Raw genomic sequence first — 26,602 nt, 5'->3', positions numbered from 1 at the left:
GATAGATAGATAGACAGATAGACAGAGATAGACAAACAGACAGACAGATAGACAAATAGACAGACACACACACACACACACACACACACACACACATATAAACTATAAATAGATAGATAGATTATAAATAGATAGATTATAAGACACACTATAAATAGATAGATAGATAGATAGATAGATAGATAGATAGATAGATAGATAGATAGATAGATAGATACACTTACTTTTTTGTAAGTGAACATTAGACCAATGAAAATAATACCCTACACGAATCTTAGGCATCTTCAGACATGGATTTCAACGTAAGTTAAAATCAAATGCGATTTTAAATAATCTTAGGAGCAAATAAATCACAAAAAAACCCAAGCTTACTTTATTTTATTTTTTGAAAAAAGAGTGCAAAACATATGACATACCAGTATGTACAGCACATAATAAAAGGATGCAATCACGTGACCTCGTCTATCATCGACCGTTTAGGGGTAACTATTTACAAAACGAAATAGTTACACATTTACCTTTACAGTAGAGAAACCAAACACAAGTTACAGTCCTAGACCAGCAGGCCTTATTAAAAAAAAAAAAAGTTTCAAAAGGTTCAAAACTTACTTCCATTTACTGTTTTTAGCTTACTAAACAGAGCCCTCTTCTGGCTAAAAGTGAAATTGCATACGATCCACTTTTCATCCCATAATGCTCCTCTGTCTGTCAGACAGACAGCGTCATCTACTTTCAGATGTGCATTTATTAAGATACCTGAAAAAACACCATCAGAAAATTCCCTGGAAGTATGCATTGATAGACTGGGTGTGAAGTATAGCAGCCTGTATATGATACACAATAGATCGCGTTAGAACCAGAGACGCAGAACTTTTCTCTTTATGGTACCCAGAAACAAGGGTAGAGCATTTACACTGCTGACAGAGGTATATGTATGTGACTTTGGGTTTTGTTTGGCTAAATCTACCAGAATATGAAAACCGTTTCAGACTAGTAAGGGTTAATGAATCTTTTGCTATTATTTAACTCTTTCAAACTTTTTTTTTTTTCTTTCTGCATAAAACTCAGTAGTGGTACTTGCTCATACAAAACTCGCCAGCAGGATGTCATAGTGTTGCTATGCTTATGCTAGGGTGGTTGCTAGGTGGCAACAAATCAAAAGAGCCCACATCCAATCTCTCAAATCCCTCATTGAAGTCTATGGGATTTTTTTTTTTTTAATTATTTTAATAGACCACCTTTCCTCATTATATAGCACAATATAATTAATATCTGTTGGACAAACTCCTCATCCTAAATATGAGCAATATGCATTAGCATTTCAACACAATGAGCCTCCATATAGCGGGTTGTGATTTACCTTATTGCCATAACATTACGTTGAATGCTTGATTGAATGTACTTGCTAACTTGTGATGGATGATCCGGACATGGACTTGACCTGTAATATTTTGTTATATGGGTCTCTTAAATAATTTACTACAAAATGACATTCATTGTGATCTAGTCTCATTGAGAATATACATTATGCATCTAAAAAACAGCTAAAAACTCATTGCTATGGCCATATTGACTAGCATGGTCTGTCATGAAAGATATTAAAGGGGTCATATCATGATTTTTGCTGTTTAAATTTTTCCTCATGTCCATTTATAATGAACCCCATCCATTCATAATTTAGTTTTAATGAGCATTTCCTCTCTCTTTTTGATTGATAATTAAACAGGCTGTTTTTGTGCTGCTGTGCCTTTAAGACTTTAAGTTCCAGTTTCAACATTAGGATCCTTCTGAAGGATCTGCAGAGCTGTAGGTGCTACACACAACCTAAAAACAGTTCAATATGTGGTGGATTTGAACACTTTCACAGTTTTACTCCTATTATTAGTTATTCTGATGTTTAGGAGTAAAGCAATATGCAATGTTGATGTGTAAAGTGGGTTCATCTTATGCTAATGAACTTGGGTTTTGGAAGTCAGAATCCAATTTTGCTATTTAGTTTCAATAAATGCTCTTTTCGCACAGGAGTTTTATATTCTGAAAGTTACAAAATGAACTCTATTCCAAACACAAAGGAAACTTTGATATGACCCCTTTAGACAAAAATAAACCTGGAGAGTGTGAATGTGAGCATCTGTTTCACACTCAAAAATGAAGGCCCAATTCCTCACAGTAACTGTCAACTCCATTTCGACCAATAAAGTCATGACAGTACTGAAAAAAAGTCAAAAATAAGACTCTTTATCCAGCAGATATCTGTTTGAATTAATGATTTGGCAACTTACATTCAGACATGTGACAAGTGAGTGTGTGTTCAGTCTATTCCAGCAATAAATGGTGACTATGTAAGGTCAGTGCAGTCTCATCTCCGGTACGGAGACGCGTCACCTCTGCAAGACATCTTTGCTCTTCGTTGACAAGCTGATGGGAACAAAACCGTGGATTCACATAAAACAGGATTCAGACCCATTTCGGGTTAAAGTCAACTTCATCACATTCTCTCGTTTTGAAGAGGAAGTGCCCTTGGTCACTGAAGAAGAGATTTTGGCTTTAGATTTTTATTTCGTTCCCTCGCCGTGCAGTTCACGTCTGTGTTCTTTAGGGGGCGCTGTCATGCTCGCATAAAGCCTGTCCCCTTTTGTGCATTGTTTTGCATGAGTCCCTCATTGTCATGTTCTCCATCCCCCCACCCCACCCACCCCAAAAAAGCATAATGGTCCGGTCCAGGAGTAGGAGTGACAGAGAGGTCAGGGAACATACCATTTTGTGGGTGTGGGGGTGCTATAATTCACTGTGTCGTACAGGAGGTTCTAGCTTGTGGGACAGAGCGGTGAGGACCTTGTCAAACTTCTCATAGCGCTCGGCCTGACTTCCTTCCGAGCCACGACTGCCCCATAAAAGCCTCATCTGAAACTCTGTACAGAAGATTTCCAGAACTTCCTTCCGCTCCTGGAAATCTGTGAGGACAGAGAGAGAGAGAGAGTGTGACCACCACATAAATAAAATGAAAACAATCAAATCTTTAATAAATACTATCTGCTAGTGCACAGCAATCCAAATCACAATATGTGACATATATATATATAGCATGTTATATGTTTGGTAACAGTTCTTCTAACCCTAAGTGTGTAGCTTTTCATTTCTTAAACAGCCATGTAGGAAGACGCATCATGGCCATATTCCAGGATTGATTCTTGCATTGTCAATACAAGATATATATTTTTTAATATTGTGAAATAATATACAATTTAAAACAGTTGTTTTCTATGTGAAGTGTAATTTATTCCTGTGATCAAAGCTGATTTTTCAGCATCATTCCTCCAGTCTTCAGTGTCACATGATCCTTCAGAAATCATTCTTATATGATGATTTGATGCACAATAAACATTTCTCATTGTTATCAATGTTGAAAACAGTTATTTACATTTTTATTTCAAGATTCTTTGATGAACTGAAAGTTCAAAAGAACAGCATTTATCTGAAATCTAAAGCTTTTGTAACATTAAACACTACCGTTCAAAAGTTTGGGGTCAGTAAGAATTTTAATTTGATTTTTTGGGGGAAATAAATCAAATAAATCAATACTTTTATTCATCAAGGATGAGTTAAAGGTGCCTTATGTAAAAATTGAGGTAAAAATATCCAAAAAATGAGCTACATGCATCAAAAGAATGAGAAGAAATAAGGGCGATGATGTCATTAAAAAAATGTCAAGTTATAGTGCTGCAGAGATATCAACCTCAATTAGCATTAGCATTAATAGCCACGGCCCGACAGGTGTCGTAATACCAGTTTCGGCCATGGGAGGCGGTATGCCGGCAACATAACCACCAGCCAAACATGCAATACACGAATAACTCGCACGGCTTGTGGGCGTACTTGAACCTGATGTCAATCGTGTGGAAAGTAGCCTACAGCCCCACTACTACATTCAAATAAAATATGATAAAAAAGGAACAGAACCAGAGTAAACATTGGCACTGCTTTCCATCGCTGGAGACAACTAATGGACATGAAAAAAATGAGGTTTGACTTCGAACTTGCAACATTTCGTTTGGATTGGTAAGTAAGATGCTGTTAGTATTTCGTTAGAAGTTTGTTTTATATGTTTGTGTAGATTTTCGGGAAGTTATAACATAGAAATGTATCGAAGGCTGTTCGATAAACGTATATAACGTTCATAAATACAGTATTGTAATATAGTACACATAGCACAATCTCTATTGCTCTTTTTTTCTTGCCAACTACGTGACCTATATTATGTTTATTAAATGGCTTTCCTGAGGTAAATCTGACATAATTGTTCTCCAGCTATGTTATTGACCTCTTCACGATGATAAAAAACACTGATTGGTCGATATTATGTATGAGGAATACATTTTGGTAAGTTGTAGCCTAACGTTACTGTATCTTTCAGTGTTCGTGATTTTTTTACTATTAGCTAGTAGAGATGATCGGTTCACATGCGCTAGGGATCTGTCGTGTAACATTTACAAGCGCCAAAACGGTATTTAATTGACAGAATCTGAGAGCTGAGATTTTTTTATATCATAACTAACCTGCTCTGTCTAGTCTGTCGGTCTCCGTGTCCTCTTTGCTTCGCGATTTTTCTGTGCGTGAGAAAATTGATGTGTGGGGGGTGAGAGCGTGTGAAAAGTGTTTGCGTGTGTCTCACGGTGAATGCGTGAGAGTTGGAAGCTCTGGTTATGTTGGCGCTAGCTTGGTCAACATCAGCGAATGCTGTCTGTCAAATTAATGTAATTCAAACTAACAATAAAAATGTAATATGAACAAAACGAATATGAACATATTCACTGGTAAAGGTGAAGGGGAGTAGCTTGAAGATATTCATACTCTAGAGTAGACCAACTCACTTTCTGGAGGTATACTGCCCCCATCTGGTATGGAATGTGGAGTATGAATTTATTTATTTTTACATAAGGCACCTTTAAAGGTGCCTTATGTAAAAATTGAGGTAAAAATATCCAAAAAATGAGCTACATGCATCAAAAGAATGAGAAGAAATAAGGGCGATGATGTCATTAAAAAAATGTCAAGTTATAGTGCTGCAGAGATATCAACCTCAATTAGCATTAGCATTAATAGCCACGGCCCGACAGGTGTCGTAATACCAGTTTCGGCCATGGGAGGCGGTATGCCGGCAACATAACCACCAGCCAAACATGCAATACACGAATAACTCGCACGGCTTGTGGGCGTACTTGAACCTGATGTCAATCGTGTGGAAAGTAGCCTACAGCCCCACTACTACATTCAAATAAAATATGATAAAAAAGGAACAGAACCAGAGTAAACATTGGCACTGCTTTCCATCGCTGGAGACAACTAATGGACATGAAAAAAATGAGGTTTGACTTCGAACTTGCAACATTTCGTTTGGATTGGTAAGTAAGATGCTGTTAGTATTTCGTTAGAAGTTTGTTTTATATGTTTGTGTAGATTTTCGGGAAGTTATAACATAGAAATGTATCGAAGGCTGTTCGATAAACGTATATAACGTTCATAAATACAGTATTGTAATATAGTACACATAGCACAATCTCTATTGCTCTTTTTTTCTTGCCAACTACGTGACCTATATTATGTTTATTAAATGGCTTTCCTGAGGTAAATCTGACATAATTGTTCTCCAGCTATGTTATTGACCTCTTCACGATGATAAAAAACACTGATTGGTCGATATTATGTATGAGGAATACATTTTGGTAAGTTGTAGCCTAACGTTACTGTATCTTTCAGTGTTCGTGATTTTTTTACTATTAGCTAGTAGAGATGATCGGTTCACATGCGCTAGGGATCTGTCGTGTAACATTTACAAGCGCCAAAACGGTATTTAATTGACAGAATCTGAGAGCTGAGATTTTTTTATATCATAACTAACCTGCTCTGTCTAGTCTGTCGGTCTCCGTGTCCTCTTTGCTTCGCGATTTTTCTGTGCGTGAGAAAATTGATGTGTGGGGGGTGAGAGCGTGTGAAAAGTGTTTGCGTGTGTCTCACGGTGAATGCGTGAGAGTTGGAAGCTCTGGTTATGTTGGCGCTAGCTTGGTCAACATCAGCGAATGCTGTCTGTCAAATTAATGTAATTCAAACTAACAATAAAAATGTAATATGAACAAAACGAATATGAACATATTCACTGGTAAAGGTGAAGGGGAGTAGCTTGAAGATATTCATACTCTAGAGTAGACCAACTCACTTTCTGGAGGTATACTGCCCCCATCTGGTATGGAATGTGGAGTATGAATTTATTTATTTTTACATAAGGCACCTTTAAACTGATCAAAAGTTACAGTAAAGACATTTATAGTGTTAGAAAATATTCTATTTCTAATAAATGAGTTTTTTAAAAACTTTCTATTCATCAAAGAATCATGAAAAAAAATTACACAACTGTTTTCAACATTGATAATAATAATGAATTGGATTGGGTAATTAGAATGATTTCTGAAGGATCATGTGACACTGAAGACTGGAGTAATGATGCTGAAAATTCAGCTTTGATCACAGGAATAAATTACATTTTACAATATATTAAAATAGAAAACAGTTATTTTAAATTGTCAAAATATTTTACAATATTACTATTTTTACTGTATTTTTAATCAAATAAATGCAGCCTTGGTGAGCATAAGAGACTTATTTTAAAAACATAAAAAATCTTACTGATCCAAAACTTTTGACTGGTAGTGTATATATATATATATATAAACAAATAGTAAAAAAACACTAAACAAGTGCATGAAAATAAATGTTAGCTCTTGTGGTCTGTTGGAATGCAGTCAGAGTGAGGCGTTTACCCTGTAGTTTGCTCTCAGTGTTGGTGCGGTACAGTCCCCCGTGGTGAGCGATGGTGCGCGCCGCCTCCAGGTGACTCATGACCACGTCCACACCGGACTCCACACTCTCCCACGACTCCAGCGCCTCTCCGGCCGCCACGCCGCGCTCCAGCAGGGACAACACCGGCACCACGTGAGGGAAAGAGGTGTTGGAGAGGACGCAGCTCTCTGAAACAGACACACAATCATTCATTATAATCAAATATATACTGTATAAACCCTCATTCATTATGTCAGGGATTTCAAAGCAGGGTTTGAGAGCCCCTAGGGGTTCATGTTGAAACTGCAGGGGGTTGTTCAGCATCGTAACGTAATTCTTTCCTCTTTTTAGTAATTATTTAATACTTTTCTCAGTTTACTCTAATATCATTACTAATCGCTAATAAAAATCTTTTTGTGGTGAAGGATATTGGATAAGTGAGTGACACTCTGCTTTACCTTTCCCATCATTCATGGCCTTGAGGAATGGCTTGAGCTTCTTCTCATAGAGGATGGCCCCTTCTGTGTGTCTCTGCCTCAGAGTTATCCACGTCTGCTCCAGCCGTGAGATCTAAACAACCACCAGAGAACGCAAAGTTACGGTTGTGCTCTGGCTGACAGCTGAAATCACGTGGTTTTCGGAGGACAGGTGTGTGCTCTGACCTGCGGCAGCTCCAGGGCTCTCATGACCGCGGCGAACCCGTACATGTTGCCCATGTTGCTCTTGAGTTCAGCGGCCAGCTGGATGGTTTTATGCAGGAGCGCGGCTCTCTCCTCTGTGCTGCCCGTACAGCCCAACAAGTCCACCGCCATCATTATAGACATGGTGTAAAACCTAGAGAACAAGAGACCAAGACAGTAGATACAGCTGATCACTCTTAACACTGATGCAGTGCAGAAGAAGCACCAAGGCTGCATTTATTTCATGAAAAAATACTTGCGAAATATCATTACAATTTAAAATAGATGTTTTCTATTGTAATACTAATGTAATTTATTCCTGTGATCAAAGCTGAATTACTCCAGTCTTCAGTGTCACATGATCCTTCACAAATCATTCTAATATGATGAGTAATCAGTAATTATTGATTCCCTAATAATAAGGAATTATCTCAGTCCTAACTTTGATATTACTAACTGATTAGTTAATCTTGTTTCCATATTAGCTGAAGTGTTAATGTAGCACTACTCATTTATCCAGCATTACTTCCTGCATATCTATTAATGACGGACCATTCTTCTAGAGTGTTACCGATCTCTGTGCTATTCCTGATCAACTGAAGTCTATGGCATGTGTATGTTAATGTGTGTGTGTGTGTGTGTGTGTGTGTGTGTTTCCTAACCTCTCCAGCAGATCCAGTCTCAGCTGGTGTCCATGAGGAAGAGTCAGCAACTCCAGGCCTGAGCTCACTCCCATCATCCTCTGCATCTCCTTGGTAACGCCCAGTATCCTAGCAACCTGCCGATGGACACACAGTTACAAGAGCAATATATTCAACCCCACCCCTTTATTTCCATCCTAATATATTCACAGTCAGAGAACAGAAGACGTTTAATTAGCCGTGAACTCATCGCTTGATGAATGTGGTACAGAGAAAGAGTTGATTAACCCTGAAGGTTTCGATGTTAATGGCAGGCAGCACCGAGAGCACAAACGGGTGAAAGGTTTGGGTCGCGGTCCAGACTTTATCAGATGTGCCTCACGTAATGTTGCCGGCTTTCATGGATCAGAAAACCAGAATCAAGGGCGTTAATGTACTTCTTTGGGAGTGTTTGGGAATATGGATGTGTACGTATGGAAAAGGAACTTGGTCCTCCAATGATTCATGTGAAAAAGTATTTATTTGCAGTATCAATCAGGTGTCAATAAGTAGTAATAAGTCAATTATAGTGGTTAATGGTGCTAATCGTGACATGACAGAGATATAAATGGGCATTAAGTTGAAACCAGAGCCTGGTCCATAAGATCATGTGACCAGACCTGAAAAAGTGATCTGTTTATTATTTCTCTACATGTACAGCTTTCACTGACCGATTAAATTAAAATATATTATAATTTTAAATATTAAAAAAATAATTATTTTTACTATTATTATTATTATTATAACTAAAGTATTATTAATACCTTTATATTAGTGCTGGCAAATCGATTGATCGCGATTAATCTCATCTAATATAAAAGTTTGCAAATATGTGATTGTGTGTATTTACCAACTTTTATGTTAGATGCGATTAATCTAACAAAAGTTTGTAAATATTTAAATATATATATTTACAAACGTTTATGTTAGATGCGATTAATCACAATTAATCGATTTGACAGCACTACTTTATATAAATTATTATAATTATATATTTTTTGTTTTCATTCAATACAAAACCGCATCCAACTCAAAATGGTGTATATGGGGGAAAACTTGAAAAAATGGGTATGCAGAGGTTTAATGAGTATAATCTATTAATCACTTTTGGAACGACAATATTCAAATATTCCAGTTATGGGTTTTCTGGGAGAGAAAACTGTCAGCTGTACTTGGGACCCCATTGGTAATGGGTATCATTTTGTCTATTTTGTTGATTGTAACTGCTTTTCTCTTCTTTTTCATCTCTTGATCCTGGGCAAATCTTGGGCATTGTTGAATATAGTTATACATTTAAAAATATAATAAAAAAGAAGTCACAAAAAATAATAATGGGTATGCATTTTTAACCAAGTTATACTTTTGTGAACAAAACAACTGAAGCGTTTCCCCATTCTAAGCAAGAAATGGTTTTAAAAAAAGAAACTACTCAATTGTAAAAATGTAAATAAAAAACAAACAAATGCATTTTAATGTATAAGGAGTGTCTGTGTATGTATTTGTGTGTTTTACCATGCAGTCGGCCATGGTGATGTGCTTGGCGGCTGTTTTGGGATCCACCTCCGCCAGCAGCTCCTTCACCCTCTTCAACACACTCATCTCCAGAGGTTTATTCTCAGCCGGCAGAAGAGTGGACTGGTATTTCCCAGGCATGAAGGAGGAGCAGGTCTCCACCAGGGGGAGCATGAAGCCCTCCACCCCGTCTGGGGCTCCAGGGCCCGGGCTCTGGCCCTCCTCCACCCTCAGCCTCTCCACGTAGCTCTTGCAGGGAGGAGTGGGGGCTTGTCCGGGTCTCAGCTCGCAGTAGCTGCCGCCCTGCTCCGAACTCTCGGAGGAGTACCCGTGGGCAGGCGTGGAGTGTGTGCTAGCGGGCGTGTCCGAGCAGGGGAGGTTGTTATTGGAGGAGGACGGCGAGAGATGAGGATCGCTGGAGCGCCGCATCACTGGAGAGGGCGGGATCACGGCGAGGACACGCCCACCTGAGCCATGCCTGTGGCGGGAAACTAGAGAAACAAATAAAACAGCACTGGGTGAATTAACCCTTAAAGGGAACCTATTATGCTTTTTATTTTTTATTTAACCTGTCCTGTAACATAGCTGATACGATCTGTGCATGTACACTATCAGCTTATGTCAGTATTTATATTACGATCTGAAAAGTTACAAAGTTCATGCTAAAGGGAGTTCATTTCTCCAACAGAAAACATTTGCCTGAAATGCCTCGTTTGTATTCAAGCCATTATTTCTTTGACTTAGCAACATCAGCATGTTATACATTTGCATGATGCCTGATGACTAGCTGCTTTAGTCAGCCCTCAAAGAACATTTGGGTGATTTTGCGATGTCACGACTTTTTTTTTTTTGCTTTGAGGGCAAAAAAACATTGTAAGGACTTTCAATATCAATTCCATAGTTACAATAGATAGATGAGTGTTACATATCCCACACATTCTCTAAGCGGTTGACCAGTCACAACAGACTTGAGTTTGCTGACCAATCAGAGCGGACTGGGTTTTTAAGAAAGGCGGGATTTGAAGACAGGAACTAAAAAAAGAGTGTTTCAGGCAATGAAGAGAAAGAAGCTAAAAGAAGATTATCAGACAAATAATGTTTTTTTTTTACTTGAAATCAATTAAATGTATTCTAGCATCTATTAAATTAAATTATAAATGCATAAGTGAGCATATTATGGGCACTTTAAACAGTGCTACACTAAAAAAAAAGGTAACTTCTAAATTAAGTGGTTTTATAAAACTATATAACAAATATTATTTAACATCACTGAACCAACCTACATTAATTTATACCAACAAAACAATTTTTTTTCTAGGTTAAACCAGGTAGAAGTTGCTTTTTAAGCAGGTTACCAGTTTGTACACTGTATCGATATGATTAAATCTTCAGATATATGCACGAGTGGACTGTGTGTACTCACTGGAGCTGTAGGCCGGGGACAGAGGGGTTTCCCCCACAGGGGACAGCGGGCAGCGGTACTCTTGGATCTGATCCATGCTCATGGCACAGTTCCTCATCGCATCCTTATGGTGCACCGTAGAGGGGCTGGAAAGGACAAACATGCTTTTAAATTCCTCACCCCTTAAGTCAAAACAATCCACGTTTAGGTATATAAAGCATTTTTGGCATCTAATTTTGGTAAACCACATACCACAGCTACAAGCCTACTAAACTACACACATTCAGTGCTATTGTGATACTAGAGATGGCATGCACAGAAGCAAGTGAAGGGTTTCCATGTGGCCACATCTGTTTGGAAAACTGAGTGAGGAGGAGTGAATGGGAGCGGGGGTCTGTGCCAGCTGTGAACACACACATAAACATACACACACACCAGCTGCTGCCCTCCGCTGGTTTCACCTCTGGCTCGACTGTCTGAGGCTCATCTGGCTCTGCAGACTGGGCGGCACTGATAATACAAGACATCCTACATGAGCATATCACTCCTGCATCTATGGCACATGTGTATATGACCTATTAAAAGACTGTGCACACACCATGCCTGATCTCAGACCTGAGATACCTGAACTCCAAGAATGTAAATATTCAAGATTAGGAAAGTAGGTTTATGAAGCACAAACTTCAATGGGAATTTTAGAGATCATTTTGGGAAAACCTTATGACCATCATAAAATACACGTCAAATAAGATACTGTCAACTCCGACTGTCCAGAATCTGCTACTGGCGCAGTGTTTCCACAACTATTGTCGACAAATATAAATATACAAATATCCTGGGTTGAAACATGAAACATGTCCACATATATATCGAAAAAAAAGAAAAAAAGAAAACAATAAACTAAACTAAACTAAACTAAACTAAACTAAACTAAACAAATGGTTATTTTGGGACTCAGAAACAATTAAATTCCTGGTGGTCACTAAAAACTCAAAATGAATATGGTCCAAAACAAAACACACACACACCAAAAAAAATATTTTGGTACTCTGAACCAATTTAACTCCTGGTGGTCAATTAAAACATTAAATGAATATGGTCCAAAACAAAACAAAACAAAATTAAATAAAACAAAACAAAACAAATGTAATTTTGGTACTCTGAAACAATTTAACTCCTGGTGGTCACTATAAACATTAAATGAATATGGTCCAAAACAAAACAAAACAAAACAAAACCAATTTTATTTTGGTACTCTGAAACAATTTAACTCCTGGTGGTCACTAAAAACGCTAAATGAATATGGTCCAAAACAAAACAAAACAAAACAAAACAAAACAAAACAAAAAACAAAACAAAACAAAACAAAACAAAACAAATGTAATTTTGGTACTCTGAAACAATTTAACTCCTGGTGGTCACTAAAAACATTAAATGAATATGGTCCAAAACAAAACAAAATTAAACAAAACAAAACAAAACAAAACAAATGTTATTTTGGTACTCTGAAACAATTTAACTCCTGGTGGTCACTAAAAACACTAAATGAATATGGTCCAAAACAAAACAAGGCACTATGAGTTAGCCACATACTAGTTGCGAAGACGATGATGGTGAAGGTCTACCTGTGAGGAATGATCTTCTCTGTGGTCAGTCCATCAGTCATAGTAACACTGCGCCTCTTGATGTGCGCCCCCCTCTGGGCCAATGGTGAATGTGCAGATCCTGGTCTCCCACCAGCTAAGGCAAACGTCGCCTCCAGGTACCTCAGCGGCAGCGTTCGGTTGACCGGACACAGCAGTTGGGCTCCGGTGCGTGGGCACACGGGGCGACCCGTGCCAGCATGGTGCCTGATCAGTGTGGGGACAGAGTCGAAGCTCTCATGCTCCAGCATGTACTGGATTTTGGTTTGTCCGCTTTTGATCAGGACTTTGCTGATCCGACAGTGGATCACTTCCTGCTGCCAGCGACACGTGAGCACAAAGTCGCCCACGGTCGACAGGGAGTCCCGTACGAGGAAGTCGCCGCTACGTAGAACCAATGTTTCTGAAGCCTGTTGACACAGATAAAACAAGAGGGTTTATTAATAGAAATGTTGTGAGCTGGACTCAAACCCACATTTCCCACATGAGCACCACAGCTCAAAATAAGGACTTAAGCTAGGCCAATTCTGAGACTACCATATTTATAATATATATTTATAATATATATTTATTTGTGAGTTTACGTCACGTTTCCTTGTTTTAAATGATTAGAATCCTATTTTCTTTCTATTTACTAAATTTGATTTTGAATTCCAAAATTTCTCTTGAATCCCAAATGAGGTGACGGACTGTTGGACTACACAAATTCTGGAAATGTTCAATGAAAGAATGAATGGATGGAATTTCTCCCAGAAAATTCCAGTGAAAATGTAGCAATTTTTCTTTTAAATAAAACACAATAAAATCAATAAAATAAAATAAAATAATGAGATTAAATTAAATAAATAAATAAATATGGTCAAATTATATGGTCATCAAGCATTCTTGATTAATTTTTTTGTTGGTAACATATTTTTTACTACACTCTGTTGGCAGCTGAATCAACAGAAATAACTTGTATAATTTACACAAGCACATTTTAAGACAAAGTTGATGAAATGCCACAGAGTCTTTATGTGAAGAGTGCCTCTGCTCCAGCAGAGGGCGCAACAGTACATTTGGTGAGGTCAGAAGTGCAGCATGGGGGCGTATCGCCATGGTGACTAGCTATAGTTTTAATAGAGAGGGCTGGAGTTTGTCTTTACTCCAGCTTGAGCAGGAATACATTATGTTAATGCCCAGATGGCTGCTCTCATAGTAGACTCAGTGTGGGCTGCAATTTGTCGCCTCTATGGTGCAAAAAAGGACACAAACATACTCACACACACACACACACACACACATTCTTGTACATCTATCTTTATGAGGACATTCATTGACACAATGCAATCTCTAGCCGCTTACCCTAACCTTATCCATCACAACTATGTGCCTAGCCCGAACCCGAACCCTAAACCTACCCTTAACCTAATTATAACCTTATCCCTAAAACCAAGTCTTGACCCTCAAACAGGCCTTTAAACGGGTCTCAGAAAGTGTCCTCACTTTACTCTGTTTGTACTCACTCCAATGGTCTAAAACTCAAACTGGTCCTCACAAAGATAGTTGTACAAGTACACACACACACACACACACACACACACACACACACACACACACACACACACACACACACACACACCAACTGAAAACCCCAAATAAACATGCACAAAACAAGCAATTATAAAATATACAAATAAATATACAAAAAGGCGCGCAGAAAACACTCTAAAAAGGCTAACAAAAGTTTTAATTGACCAACTTCTCCAGTTGCATGCACAGTTGCACACTGGTTTTTATATCATGATGGGGACTTCCCATTGACGTCCACTGTTCTCAAAGTTGAAGTGTGTAATCTTTTTGAGAGTATAAATACTGTCTTCCATTCCAGCTTAACATGCAGAGACAACTATAAGTCACTTGTAGGCGGCTTCCCCGAAGAGTGTAAACACTGGCACTTTCAAAACATTGCTCCGAGAACAGATTGGGATTTTGGGAGGCATAGCCATAGACTGCCCACAGTCCTTTCACGGAACATGTGATGCATATTGCACACAAACACTGACTGAAATCAGCAGTTCAAATCTGACTGGCTAGCTGTACACAACTTTCAAGGACAACTTTTAACTTTCAATGATCTGCCTGAGAAAATTATATTTTTGCCTGAGAAAAATATTTGGATATACCTAAAATCTTTTTCGTTTTTTAGTAGTATACCAAAAGTGATGATAGTTTATAAAGTTTTAAACATGGATATTTTTCTTCAACCTATCGCTTTACTTCAGAAGGCATTTATTAACCCCCACGAGGCCAGGATATTATTTAATTTAAAGTGGGAGGTACTAGGCTAGAATAAGTTGCAAACTGGACCAGACCTTATGCCGTTTAGTCTGTCCGCTTGAGAAAGTGCACATTGTAGCATAGCAAAACTTGACCCACAGACGCACCTCTCGTGGAATATGGCCATGGTACCAGCCGTGGCTCCTCATGTCACTGCTACTGAGTTTGAGTTCCTCCTCCAGCTCCTTCCTGAGCTTCTCCGGGGGCGACTCCAGCAGGTACTTCTCCTTGGAGAACTGCGAAAAACACACACAACCAGCACATAAGTCACACTGACCTACATCATCAACACACAAACATGTAATAAAGCAAACTATTGATCATTTAGAATAAAAACAAAACTTTCTTGAGCAAGAATTGTAAGGTTTATTGCCTCACTTATCAAACTGACATATCAATCCATATGAGAGATTAAAAAGTAATTTGAGTCACATAGAGCCTCATTGCACATATTTCTTCTTTAGAATTTATGTAACATCTAACCCCACTGCTAGAAAACAAATAAAAGCATACAAATACACACTAAAGGATGAGGCTTCATTGTCTCGCCCCAAAGAACAATACTGTCCCAAGTGTGTCTGTTTAGACAGCGGAGAAATCAAGCGTAATCTATGTGTGTGACAGTTCAAGGCGGAGGTCTCGACCCTCCGCGACACAGGAAAACTAATTCAAACACGGGCAGCATTGTAATGAGGTCAATAAAAAAGACAACGGACAAAGCTAAGGGCGCTAACAGGGCTCAAATGCCTCCGCAAGGCTGTGAATATGGGAGATGTGGGATCAATTTTGTCACAATCACTCTAATGGTCTCTTCCTCTCTCGATCAGAGGTAAACTGATTAAACATCTGCTTCCTTTCCCTCTTTGACCATCTTTTACACACGGGAACAGGAAAAGATGCTAGATTTCAGCAATCCCACTGTCATTTAAGCAGCTGTGTGTGCATGTGTGTGTAAAGATAGTAAGGCAAGGTCAAGTGTAGGGACTTATTGCTTTTGTCTCTGCCTCCAGGGGCCAAATCTTCCACCTGGGTCCAACCAGAGCTCTCTGTAATCTCATACAGGCGTCTGCAATTGTCTTTTGCTGCTTGAAGATGGCCACAAGGTACAATAGTCTCATATATTCTTGATTTAGGTCCAAGGGGAAAACCCAGTGTGCAAGTGATAACAGGGCTGATATGAGGAGTTCATATTGTCTTATGAGAGGTGCCTTTCACAGGAGACCCTTTTCCAATTTTCTGAAATTCTTCCCTCCAACTTTATTAGTGTTTATTAAAGGAATGAGCTCAGTTGTTTACATAAAGTTTTGCACATATTGTGTTTCCGAGAGAATATTTAGGTGAGACAAGATGAAGCAAGGCAAGAAAAAAAGAGATGAGCTGAGCAAAGCAGCAAGGCAAGACAAGATACAAAAGAAGAGATGAATCGAGACAAGAAATGAAGAGATGAGACAAGATGAGAAGAGACAAGAAAAAAGACTACGAACTGAGGTGAGATAAGACAAGAGCGAGACAAAACAAGGCAAGAAAATAATACAAAAGTAGAGGTGAATCGAGAAAAGAGACGAGACAAGAGAGATGAGATGAGAAAAGACGAGATGAGACGAGACGAAGTGAGGTGAGGTGAGACAAGTGCGAGACAAAACAAGGCAAGATACAAAAAGATGAGGTAAATCGAGACAAGACAGGAAAGATGAGACAAGATGAGAAGAGACAAGATGAGAAGAAGTGAGGTGAGATGAGATGAGACAAGAGCAAGACAAAATATGAAAAAGTGACATGAGACTAACAGAAGAAAAAGGTGTAAAAGAGAAGAAATAAGATGAGATGAGGCAAGAAAAAGAAGAGGAGAGGTGAGGGGAGACAAGATGAGAAGAGAGCAAGCAAGGCAAAGGAAAGACACAAAGCAAGGAAATAAAAAAAAAAAAAGAAGAGGTGAGACAAGATGAGAAGATATGAGAAAAGAGAAAAGACAAGAGAAGACAAAGTGAGGTAAGATAAAAGCAAGACAAAACAAGGTAAGGAAATATGTAAAAAGAAGACATGATATGAGCAAGATGAGATGAGAAAAGCAGAGATTAGATGAGAAAAGACAAGGCAAGGCAAGATGGAAAAGAAAGAGAATGAACTAGATGAGCAAAGACAAGACAAAGTGAGGTATGATGAGACAAGAGCGAGACAAAACAAGGCAAGATACGAAAGAAGACAGCAAGCAAGGCAGGACATAAAAAGAAGAGGTGAGATGAGATGATGAGAGGATAAGAGATGAGCTGAGATGAGACAAGGCAATGTGAGATTACATAAGGAGAGATGAACAAAGGTGAGGTGAGAGGAGACGAGAAGATTAGGCCAAGACTATTCGGGCAAGATGAGAAATGAAAGAAAGTTGTGGTGAGATGAGACCAAAGAAGAGATGAGACAAGCCAAGAAGAGATGACACATGCAAAACAAGAAAAAAGGTGTGAGAAGATGTGAGGTGAGGGGAGATGAGACAATATGAGACAAGATGAGATGAGACGAAGCAAGAGAAAGAAAAAGCAAGGCACTGTGACAAACGAAAAGAAGAGATGAGACAAAATGAGATCAGAAGAGAAAGGAGACAGGAGTCCTGAAGAAGCTTTAGCATGCAGGTATTGTCGTTTCTGCAGAGATTCACTCATTAAAGAGCCTGAAGGGAGATTGAATGAGATCAAGCTGATTTCTGCTTTCAAACACTGATGTCTGAAGACTCCAGAGAGACACCTGCGCTGTTTCACGTCCCCTTGCCCCACTTAGAGCTGCTCCTGGAGGGCCAAAATGTCTTTCTCACTGCCCTCTTTCTTCCACAGAGAAAGCACTTCTGGCAGTCTAATGAAGCGCATGCTGGGGGAAATGACCTGACCACATGCACACACACACACACACATGCACAATGTAACCTCTACAGAGGCACAGGGACAGAAAGAAATTCAAGATACAGAGGAGATAGAAAGAGAGAGGGGGTTATAGGACCGATGCTGATCACCCCCCCCCCCAACACTGAAGCTCTGGTCGTCATGGAAACCTCCTATTGTGCGAGTCGGCCCTATGCCTTCATGTGTATCCTGCACCACACACACACACACACACACACACACACACACACACACACACACACCTCAAGGATTTTACAAAGCAAGAGGGCAATACATTGTGGAAAAACAAAACAATTATACTTCCTGGAACATGATGCAAAGAGACAAAACTGACGGTAAACTTTTTTGGGATATCAAATCTACACTTCCCAGCAGTCCAGTCCAGTAAATGTGTTATGTTGGGGGATACCTGGATGTCAGTCATTTAAATATGCTTTTCCACATTTTCCAATGGACAAATAAACCAGAAAACATGCGTTGTAGGCCAACACGGTCCAGATTCAGGTCCCAATCTAGACTACAAATAATTTCTCACAGAAGTAGATACAGAAGTATTTACCCATTAGAAATGACGACTTAAGGTATCAAATGCACACTTTCATGTCTAACCCTGTGTAGATTCGGAGAGACTGCTTTGTCTGTTTAGGATTGATTATTTCTTTTTTTACAAAGTACTAATGTTGCCAACTTAATGCACAATAATGCACGCTGCTTATTTGATTTAATAGGCATATAAGCCATGTTTGCAAAGAGGGAAATGTGGAGACTGGACCTCCTGAAAATTTAATTGAATACCTCTGACCTAAAATCTCAAGATAGCATGATATATCGAGCGAACTGTACTTCAATCCTTCATAAATAAATCTGGCATCTACAATGGGAGATCTGTGATGCTTGCTCTTTAGAAACAATATCTTTATTACAAAGCACCATGAATTCTTATGCTTGGAAATCTTTTAGGCAAGGTTGACATCAGAGCCTCAAGGGTCCTGGATCACTGTCTGCTACGTTATTTTGAGTAAAACCAAACAGCAAACAGAGATTTTAGTTGATTTGTGAATTTGGCCTCCTTTTCCATCTTGTGGGACACATTTGACTGAAAATCTTTGGGTAAATTCATGCACAAACTCAACTCACTCAGAAGTGTTTATCTTCAGACCCCCATGGCTTGTCATGAATAACATCCAGCCATGATTCATCACCAATTTCACTCAGCACCCCCATCCTCTTCTTCCACCAATCAAAGCGTTCTATCTAACCAGACCCCCACCCACCTAATTCTATTTCCACCAATCAGAAGAACCTTTGCAATCACTTAGATCGTGTGTGATTGAGTGCAGCTGCCCCTCTGGGTGAAAGGAACGCCATAGACGCAAAAAAACCATTAGGCTGACACGAACCGCAGATATAGCAGATAAAGATTCACAGGTCAGCGCCTGCCATTGAGTCTGCTCTCTTGGGTAGAGCTAATCCAGTCGGCCCAGCTGAGCAATGACCCAATGCTTTGAGAGATAACAGGACAGCTGGTGTTAAAATCACCTGCCACACTGACATGGAATATGATTTAGATCATAAAATACTCTATGGAAATGCACAAAGTAGATGTGAATGCAAGCAAGTTGTTCCTTTGTACAAAATATGCATTCGTATGGTAACTGTGGTGGTAACACACCTCCGTACTCAAGGGGGACGATAGAGGTACCTTCAAATGTGGAATTACTATTTAGGTAGCTAGCTACAAACATGACGACAGTTCACCCAAAAATGGGTGAGGTCATGGTGAGGTGGAAATTTTGCAGTAAAAAAAGCACATTGTTTATTGTAGTGATAGAGGAGGTTTATGCTTAATAATAGCCTTAATGCCTTCTGTGGCCAATAAATGTCCATATTTTTGGTTCAATGAAATTCATGGTCAAAACAATTTTCAATGTTTTAATGTTTAAAGACATTCTGTGTTGGGCCGCTATTTGATGTTCAATGTAAAGTCTTGTTATTTGAGCACAATCACATGTGTATGTAGTAGGTTTCAAGACTTTGAGAGTATATATGGGTAATCGGACAATGTTATTATAACAAATTTTCTTCATTTTTTTTTACTTTGATGTGTTTTGAGCCTTGTCCGTCTCTTTAGACACAGTCAAACACACATAGTCCTGCGACCTTTCCCTCCAGTTGATCCAGGGGTCCCGATTTTAAGACGTTGTCCATCTGCTGCCCATGCAGTGTCGTTGTCCCTTTATCCCACCTTAAGCCTTCTTAATGCCCCTATCATACCCTTATCTCCCAGAAAACCATTTTTGCATTATCCCTTCATCTATCCCTGCTGTCTTACACCAGCCAAATCTCCACCAAATCCCCATTTCTGTCATCGCTGGCCAACATCCCAACACATCAGATCTTAAAACGATTTCTGTTTCTTAGATTTTCTCTCTCTGTCTGTCTATCTCTCTTTCAAACACACCCACACACACTCTCTGGTGTTTAACAAGCACATATGCAGGTCAAATGAGGTACTAGATCTCATACGACTCTATTAACAACAAAACTAAGCGGATGTTGTGCATATTTAAGAGATGTAAATAGATAACCATGTTTACATGAACATCCATATCCACATGCTTTAAATATTTCTGATCTCAGATCAGCTCCTTTTGTTCCTTTGTACAATTAAGATGACCTTAATTATAACACAAGAGGCTAAAAGTTCATATCACACTGATTTCTTAAAAAATAGGTCAACCAAGAATGAAAATTCTGTCATTAACTGAATGATTTTATATAAATGACTATGCACAAGTAGTATGGACTGCTTTTTAAGTACGTTTAAGGTGCTTTTTTTGTCCTTTTTGGAGCTTGACAGTCTAAAACACCATCTATTTTGACTCTAAGGACAAGAGAAAGCTGTACGTTCTGGAAGAAAGACAATTATATATTTTGAATGACATTAGGGTGAATAAACCTTGGAAGAATTTTCTACTTTTCAGTTTATGAAACCTTTAAGTTCAACCAAAATAATCTAAATCTTTTCTAAATTCACTGTATAACTTTGAATTCAGCCAGTCTCAGAGAAGCTAAAGAAATAAAGAGTGTGAGAAGTTAAGACAGTTCTTATCTCCATATTTCGACTATCTGAATCAATGTCCTGAATCTCCTTGAAGAAACACAGCACAGGGTTAGTGGTCAGACAACATGGGCAGTGAATCTGGAACATTTTATTAAATCAGTATGCATGGAATGATGCGCTCTGGACCGTGAATGGAGTTGGAAGCTCAGTGTGATATCAGACCCCCTAAAACAAAACAGAATTCTGATCTAAGACTAGTTGACTAGTTTTGATGTGTGTCTAAGTGTGTTTAGCAATGTTTTATTCCCTATATAAGAATCCACTCAGCTTTTCACACTGCGCTTAACACTGGGTTACGATCTTTTTAAACCCCAGGCAAGGGCCAAGACTGGCATTAACTGGAATAAGGATACCATATTATTTGTTTAAAACAGCCAGAGCAGACTTATATGATGACATTTTCACAGAGAAACAAGCCGTTATTACATCAGGTCATGTTGAGTCAGTTTGTTGTGAGCTGTATTCGTCCAATCAATGTTATTGACCTCCTGAATATGTACATTGTGACATTTAAACCTCTTGTATAATCTCAGCCGTCTTTCCAGCTTGGAATCAAACCTCAATCTCTCTAGCCTCCCCCCTTCGCTCCTGTTTCTCTCTTGTTCTGTCTTTGCAATTGTTTCTCCCTCTTGTGCTTTGCAGACAAATTTAGGTGTAATGACTCCTGACTGTGAAGTTTGTGGTCTTGAAGCAGACTGTGTGGCTGCCATCTGCTTCGCAAAGAGGTCTACTCAAACTCTTAAGATCAACATGAAATAACAAATGACTGTAGCGGGGTATTTACATGGTGCTCCAAGGTACTACACGTTTTTTTTAAAGGTATTACTGTGGAACATGTCCGAAAATGTAATTACTCAGAAGTTGCTCTTTCATAACTTTGGAGAAACATGGTAGTTTTTATTGGCGATACACACAATAGGGAGGCACATACAGTACATACCCTTGCATTGCACTTTAAAAAGTTAGTAGCAGGAGTTTTTAAGAGTGCAACACCACCTCAGCTCACAGCAGAGCAGGAATTAGGTCATCTCAAAGCCGCCCTGCAGTTCCTGTTATTGGCAACCCTCTCGACCCATTAAAAATGAAGGAGCTCTTTAGCATTTTGATACAGTCAGTCCCACGTCAAAACACAAACACACACACACAGACGCTCCTGTCAAACACGATCAGCCAGCTGCATGCCACGGGGGGCATTTTGTTTTGCTGTGCTCACCCAAGGGTCACACAGAGAGTACAGGGTGTCTGCGTGTGTGTGAAAGGGGAGACGTCTCATGTGCCAAGACTGTGATCTCAACTCACAGAGAGCAAACACCTGGTCGTGCCGTTGTCATGGAAATGCTGCTTGGTCCCCTCTGATGGGATGTCTCAAGGGCAGTGCGATGTGTCTTGGGGAAATGAGGGGGAAATTTTGGGTGGACATATGCGGACAACACCCCATCAGCCAGCTGTTCGGTCCACAACATGAGTTCTCTGCACATGTCAAGCCACTGGTCTGCTGTTCTGGTGTGTTGCTGGGAATTCTGGGTGTGCTAACATACATTCCAGTTCAAGCATTTCTGTTAACCAAAGTCCCTTTCAGGCAAGAAACTATTTCAGTCATGCAAGTACAGCTCCTGTCTCTTTGAATGGGGAAGCATCAAATTCTCCAAAGCTGTTCACCCAGCTGACGATTACATTTTTATTGTGGCAAGCAGGGCGGGGCCGAGAGCCGTGGGAACGGAGCGAAGCCGGTGGTTGCGAATGCTAATGAGCGTCACCTGCGCGCCACACCGGTCTCAAATCCCACTGAGGAGCTCTGGAAAGGTACAAAGAGGAGTAACGACAGTGCAAGACGAGAGATGACCAAGCCTGGGACATTTATGTTGGTGATTTTATTATGTTTATATGCGGCAGTCATCTGTGAGGGGATTTACTTTTAGATTAAAACTTTACGTTGAATGTTCGAGCCTCCTTCTTCCCTGAGCCTTTAAATTTGCTACATTTATATTTGAAATCCCCAGTACAATCTGACAACAACTGTCTCATAATTTTTGTTTCAAACTAAATTGTGCGTGTCTTGAGTTCCCGTTTGCGTGCAAGTGTACCAGTGTGTCCAAGGTCTAGTTCTTGTTTTGTCAAAGAGTGTCCACGATGTGCACATAACATAACGGAAATAAGTTAATAAAGGGCAGTCTTACACAAGAATGGTCAAAAGTGGAGCCTAAGAAATAAAAAAATAATAACAAAGCTCAAATCATGACAAAAAACTGAATTTTTCAGGCTGGACCAGCCAATGCGCATGTGCAGTCCTAAACATGCATCTCAGAACACTGACTGTTTCTAAGAACACTGTTGAGCTTCTAAAGGGAGTCGCACACTGGACGAGAAGCGCAGCGCAGCGTCTAGGACAACTCGAGGTATCACACACTGGATGCGCACTTTCTCAGTTTATGGCCAGCAATATTGTTATGTTTAAGGACATTTTGAATGTCTGTACTATGTTATGATTGTACTGTACAATTAAATACAATCGTTGCTAAGTCTGCAGTCTGAACACTTTACCTCAGAGCGTCCGTTAACTGAATGAGTTGAGAATCTCACCTGAAAATCCGATAACATCAGCAATTTTCATTCAAGCAGCTGTAAATGAATGTAGAACTAAATGTATATTGCAGCACAGGGTGAAGTCAGTACATTAACGACGATTTGAGACAAATATAATGTAAATTTAATATAAAACTATGTAAATGGCACTCTGTGGCGCGGAAGGATTTTGAACAAGGTCCTGAGCCGTTGCTGGCGCCGCTGGTGTGTGTACACATATAGAGAATAATGTGTTCGAATTTTAAAGATGTGGCACTGTGCTTCTCGTCCGGTGTGCGACCCCCCTTAACGGCAGCTGCAGTGACGTGATGACTTTACCAATTGGTGATTACCTCTTTTACTTAGAAGACGGGACCATATTGCGCGTTGCACTTTCTCCCATTCATAGTAATACGAGTGCACCGTCATTGTACATCTAAAGTCTTTGCTATAAACCCTGAGTGTTTCCTGTGTTCTATCAAGCCTCAGGGTTCGAATGATTTCCTATGCATAGGTAATGATCATTCCAAATGAGATTGATAATTACGCATCAATTATGAATTAGCTTCCACGCCTCTAATTCAACTCAAGAATGCTGGGAATTACTGAAATTTGCTGGATAATGGAGTGTCCCTGCATATGATTGCCTGTCTAAGAGTGGATTCGCTCATTATATCCTTTCCTGTCAGTGTGTGTGAAGGTGTATCCATTGGCGCATGGAATGTGTGTCTCTCCACTTGGGCCCCCTCATGACATTATGAGTCAATTATATCAGGCAAAATTAGCCATATCTAGACCATTTGGACACATCTAAACTGTGAATATATACAGTGTGTTTACATAGATGCAGAGAGGCAACATGAGTGCATTTACACAGATTCACATTCACAGGAAAAACTGCTGTAGCTATTTTCATGTATGACGATCCATTTATACTGTTTCACGAGTTCGCCTGCCCATCCAGTCTAAATATTTAATGGTAAACGAACTTGGCTTGCTGTCCTCGATGGAGGCTCAAAACCAAGGCTCGGCTCGAGCTCCGAGCTCAACCCCCCAATAGCGTTATTACGTATCGGGAGAATGAGAGAAATAGAGGTGGAGATGGAGAGGTGGAGGGATGCAGGAAAAGGTGAAGATGGGGAGGTGGAGGGATGCAGGAAGAATTGTCGCTGGGACGGCGCAATGACTGCTGCTTATATATGCATGTAATGATGATTGACAGGACTGAACCTCGTGCTCCTCCCGAACCTACATTTGGAACTTCATTTATAAAGATGAAATGTGATAATGTTTATTTTGAAAGCCCTAAAAAAAATTCTCTCCCAATTTTTCACAAACCCCTTAAAATCAATTCTAGTTTCAAAAATTCTAAATAAGATAAATGGTAAACTAAAACTATATAGGCATGTAAAAAGCAAAATTAATACAAAGGTTAACGCTGCCTGAAATGACAACTGTCTAAATTGGTAATACTATTTAACCCTGATAAAAACGCTCATGCTTGACATCATAACTTTAGGCAAGGCCACGTCTCATGGTTTGTGGTTGGGCCCATAAAATTGTGTGTTTTTTTGTGTGCTACTGCCGGTTCATAATGCAGCTCTGTGACACACGGGCCTGTTACATTGACAGGCGCAGGAGAAACATTCTGATTACCTGCTTCCCTCCGGGCTCACACACGAGAGAGAGAGAGAGAGAGAGAGAGAGAGAGAGAGAGAGAGAGAGAGAGAGAGAGAGAGAGAGAGAGAGAGAGAGAGAGAGAGAGAGAGAGAGAGAGAGAGAGAGAGAGAGAGAGAGAGAGAGAGAGAGAGAGAGAGAGAGAGAGGACAGGCAGCAAGAGAAAGCTGGCCATATGGGGTCTACGGGTGGTTTGGTCCCTATGTGTTAGGGGAGCAGCTCAAAGCAAGTGTGTTTCTGAGGGTTTTGGGCATATGGTGTCATAGAGGGGGGCAAGTACCACAGGAAAACACACATGACTTATCTTTCATCACGGGTTTGGAAATCGCACATCTTTGCAGATAAATGCCTCAACATTCGCGGCATCCGTATTAGCCAAATAGCATCTCAGCGCCGTGATTTGGTGAGTGCAAAAAGCTGAAATCATAGAAACAGCGGGAGCCTCATTCAAGATTTGAATTCCCACAAAAAGTAGCAAAAAGCATGTTCAGAGAATACATTATGATTGTGGTGGTCAACTTCAAGTGCTGAAATTTTTAACTGTTTAGTTCTGTTGCAATTTCACTGTTTGCGTTTCGGGATCGGGATTCTGCGGGATTCGCAGCCTCTAGTGTCATTCGCTAGCTCGCCTCTTGAGGCCAAGGGAGTGAGGTTTACCCGCACAGCTCTTTACTAGCTGGCGTTAATGTGTATGCGAACACATAATAGCTCTGCTTTAATTCCTAGTGCCTAGCTGTCTACATAGACAGAATTTTATCTGTCTAAATCCATGTTTTGGTTTTCCTTCAATAAAATGTCAAAACAGCAGTTTTCTCTCTGGTGACGTATGCTGGACTTCTCCAATCATTAAGTCCACTTAAACCCTGTATCATTCTTCCAAATGACTGCAAGTTCACATTCAGATCTGACTCGAAGCAATCAATAAAACCAAGCCCCACCCTTGACTGTTTTAATTTGATAATCCTTTATAGACAAATGTATATCAGGATACAAAAGGAAGGCTCAATCGCTACTTAAAAGTAAATTTTAAGGCAACATTCTTTGCTAATACGGAAATCCCAGAAAACCTACAGTGCCAAACAATATGATGGTGGACTAGCTGTGTGAGTAACTTTTTATTATTGTAAACTGAATGAAAGCATTATTGAGCAAGTTAAACATAAAAAAAAGCAAATATTTTTACCCAATATGTTTGTGTTCTATATATTGGATTATTAGAACACCACATTGTTAGCTTAGCAACATGTGCTAACCCAAATCAATAGTGTCAAGCCACAA

At 39.6% G+C, this 26,602-nt stretch overlaps 1 protein-coding gene across 2 annotated transcripts in view; it reads right to left on the bottom strand.

Moving 5' to 3' along the window:
* Positions 1–363: 363 nt before the first annotated feature.
* LOC311285215 (SH2 domain-containing protein 3C-like) overlaps positions 364–26,602 on the bottom strand; it is a 47,503-nt gene continuing 21,264 nt past the window's right edge. For both annotated transcript variants that reach the window (XM_084400771.1, XM_084400770.1), the window contains 9 exons: positions 15,178–15,306; positions 12,734–13,161; positions 11,130–11,254; positions 9,707–10,197; positions 8,177–8,292; positions 7,497–7,668; positions 7,293–7,404; positions 6,816–7,022; positions 364–2,954 (listed from right to left, as the gene is read on the bottom strand). In XM_084400771.1, the coding sequence (XP_084256897.1) occupies positions 2,779–2,954; positions 6,816–7,022; positions 7,293–7,404; positions 7,497–7,668; positions 8,177–8,292; positions 9,707–10,197; positions 11,130–11,254; positions 12,734–13,161; positions 15,178–15,306 (1,956 nt within the window). In that variant the 3' untranslated portion in view covers positions 364–2,778. The remainder of the gene's footprint in view (positions 2,955–6,815; positions 7,023–7,292; positions 7,405–7,496; positions 7,669–8,176; positions 8,293–9,706; positions 10,198–11,129; positions 11,255–12,733; positions 13,162–15,177; positions 15,307–26,602) is intronic.

The sequence above is a fragment of the Rutilus rutilus genome (assembly GCF_951802725.1).
Source record: "Rutilus rutilus genome assembly, chromosome: 25".
In the NCBI taxonomy this organism is placed as follows: Eukaryota; Metazoa; Chordata; class Actinopteri; order Cypriniformes; family Leuciscidae; genus Rutilus; species Rutilus rutilus.
This window is presented reverse-complemented; position numbering and strand designations above follow the sequence as displayed.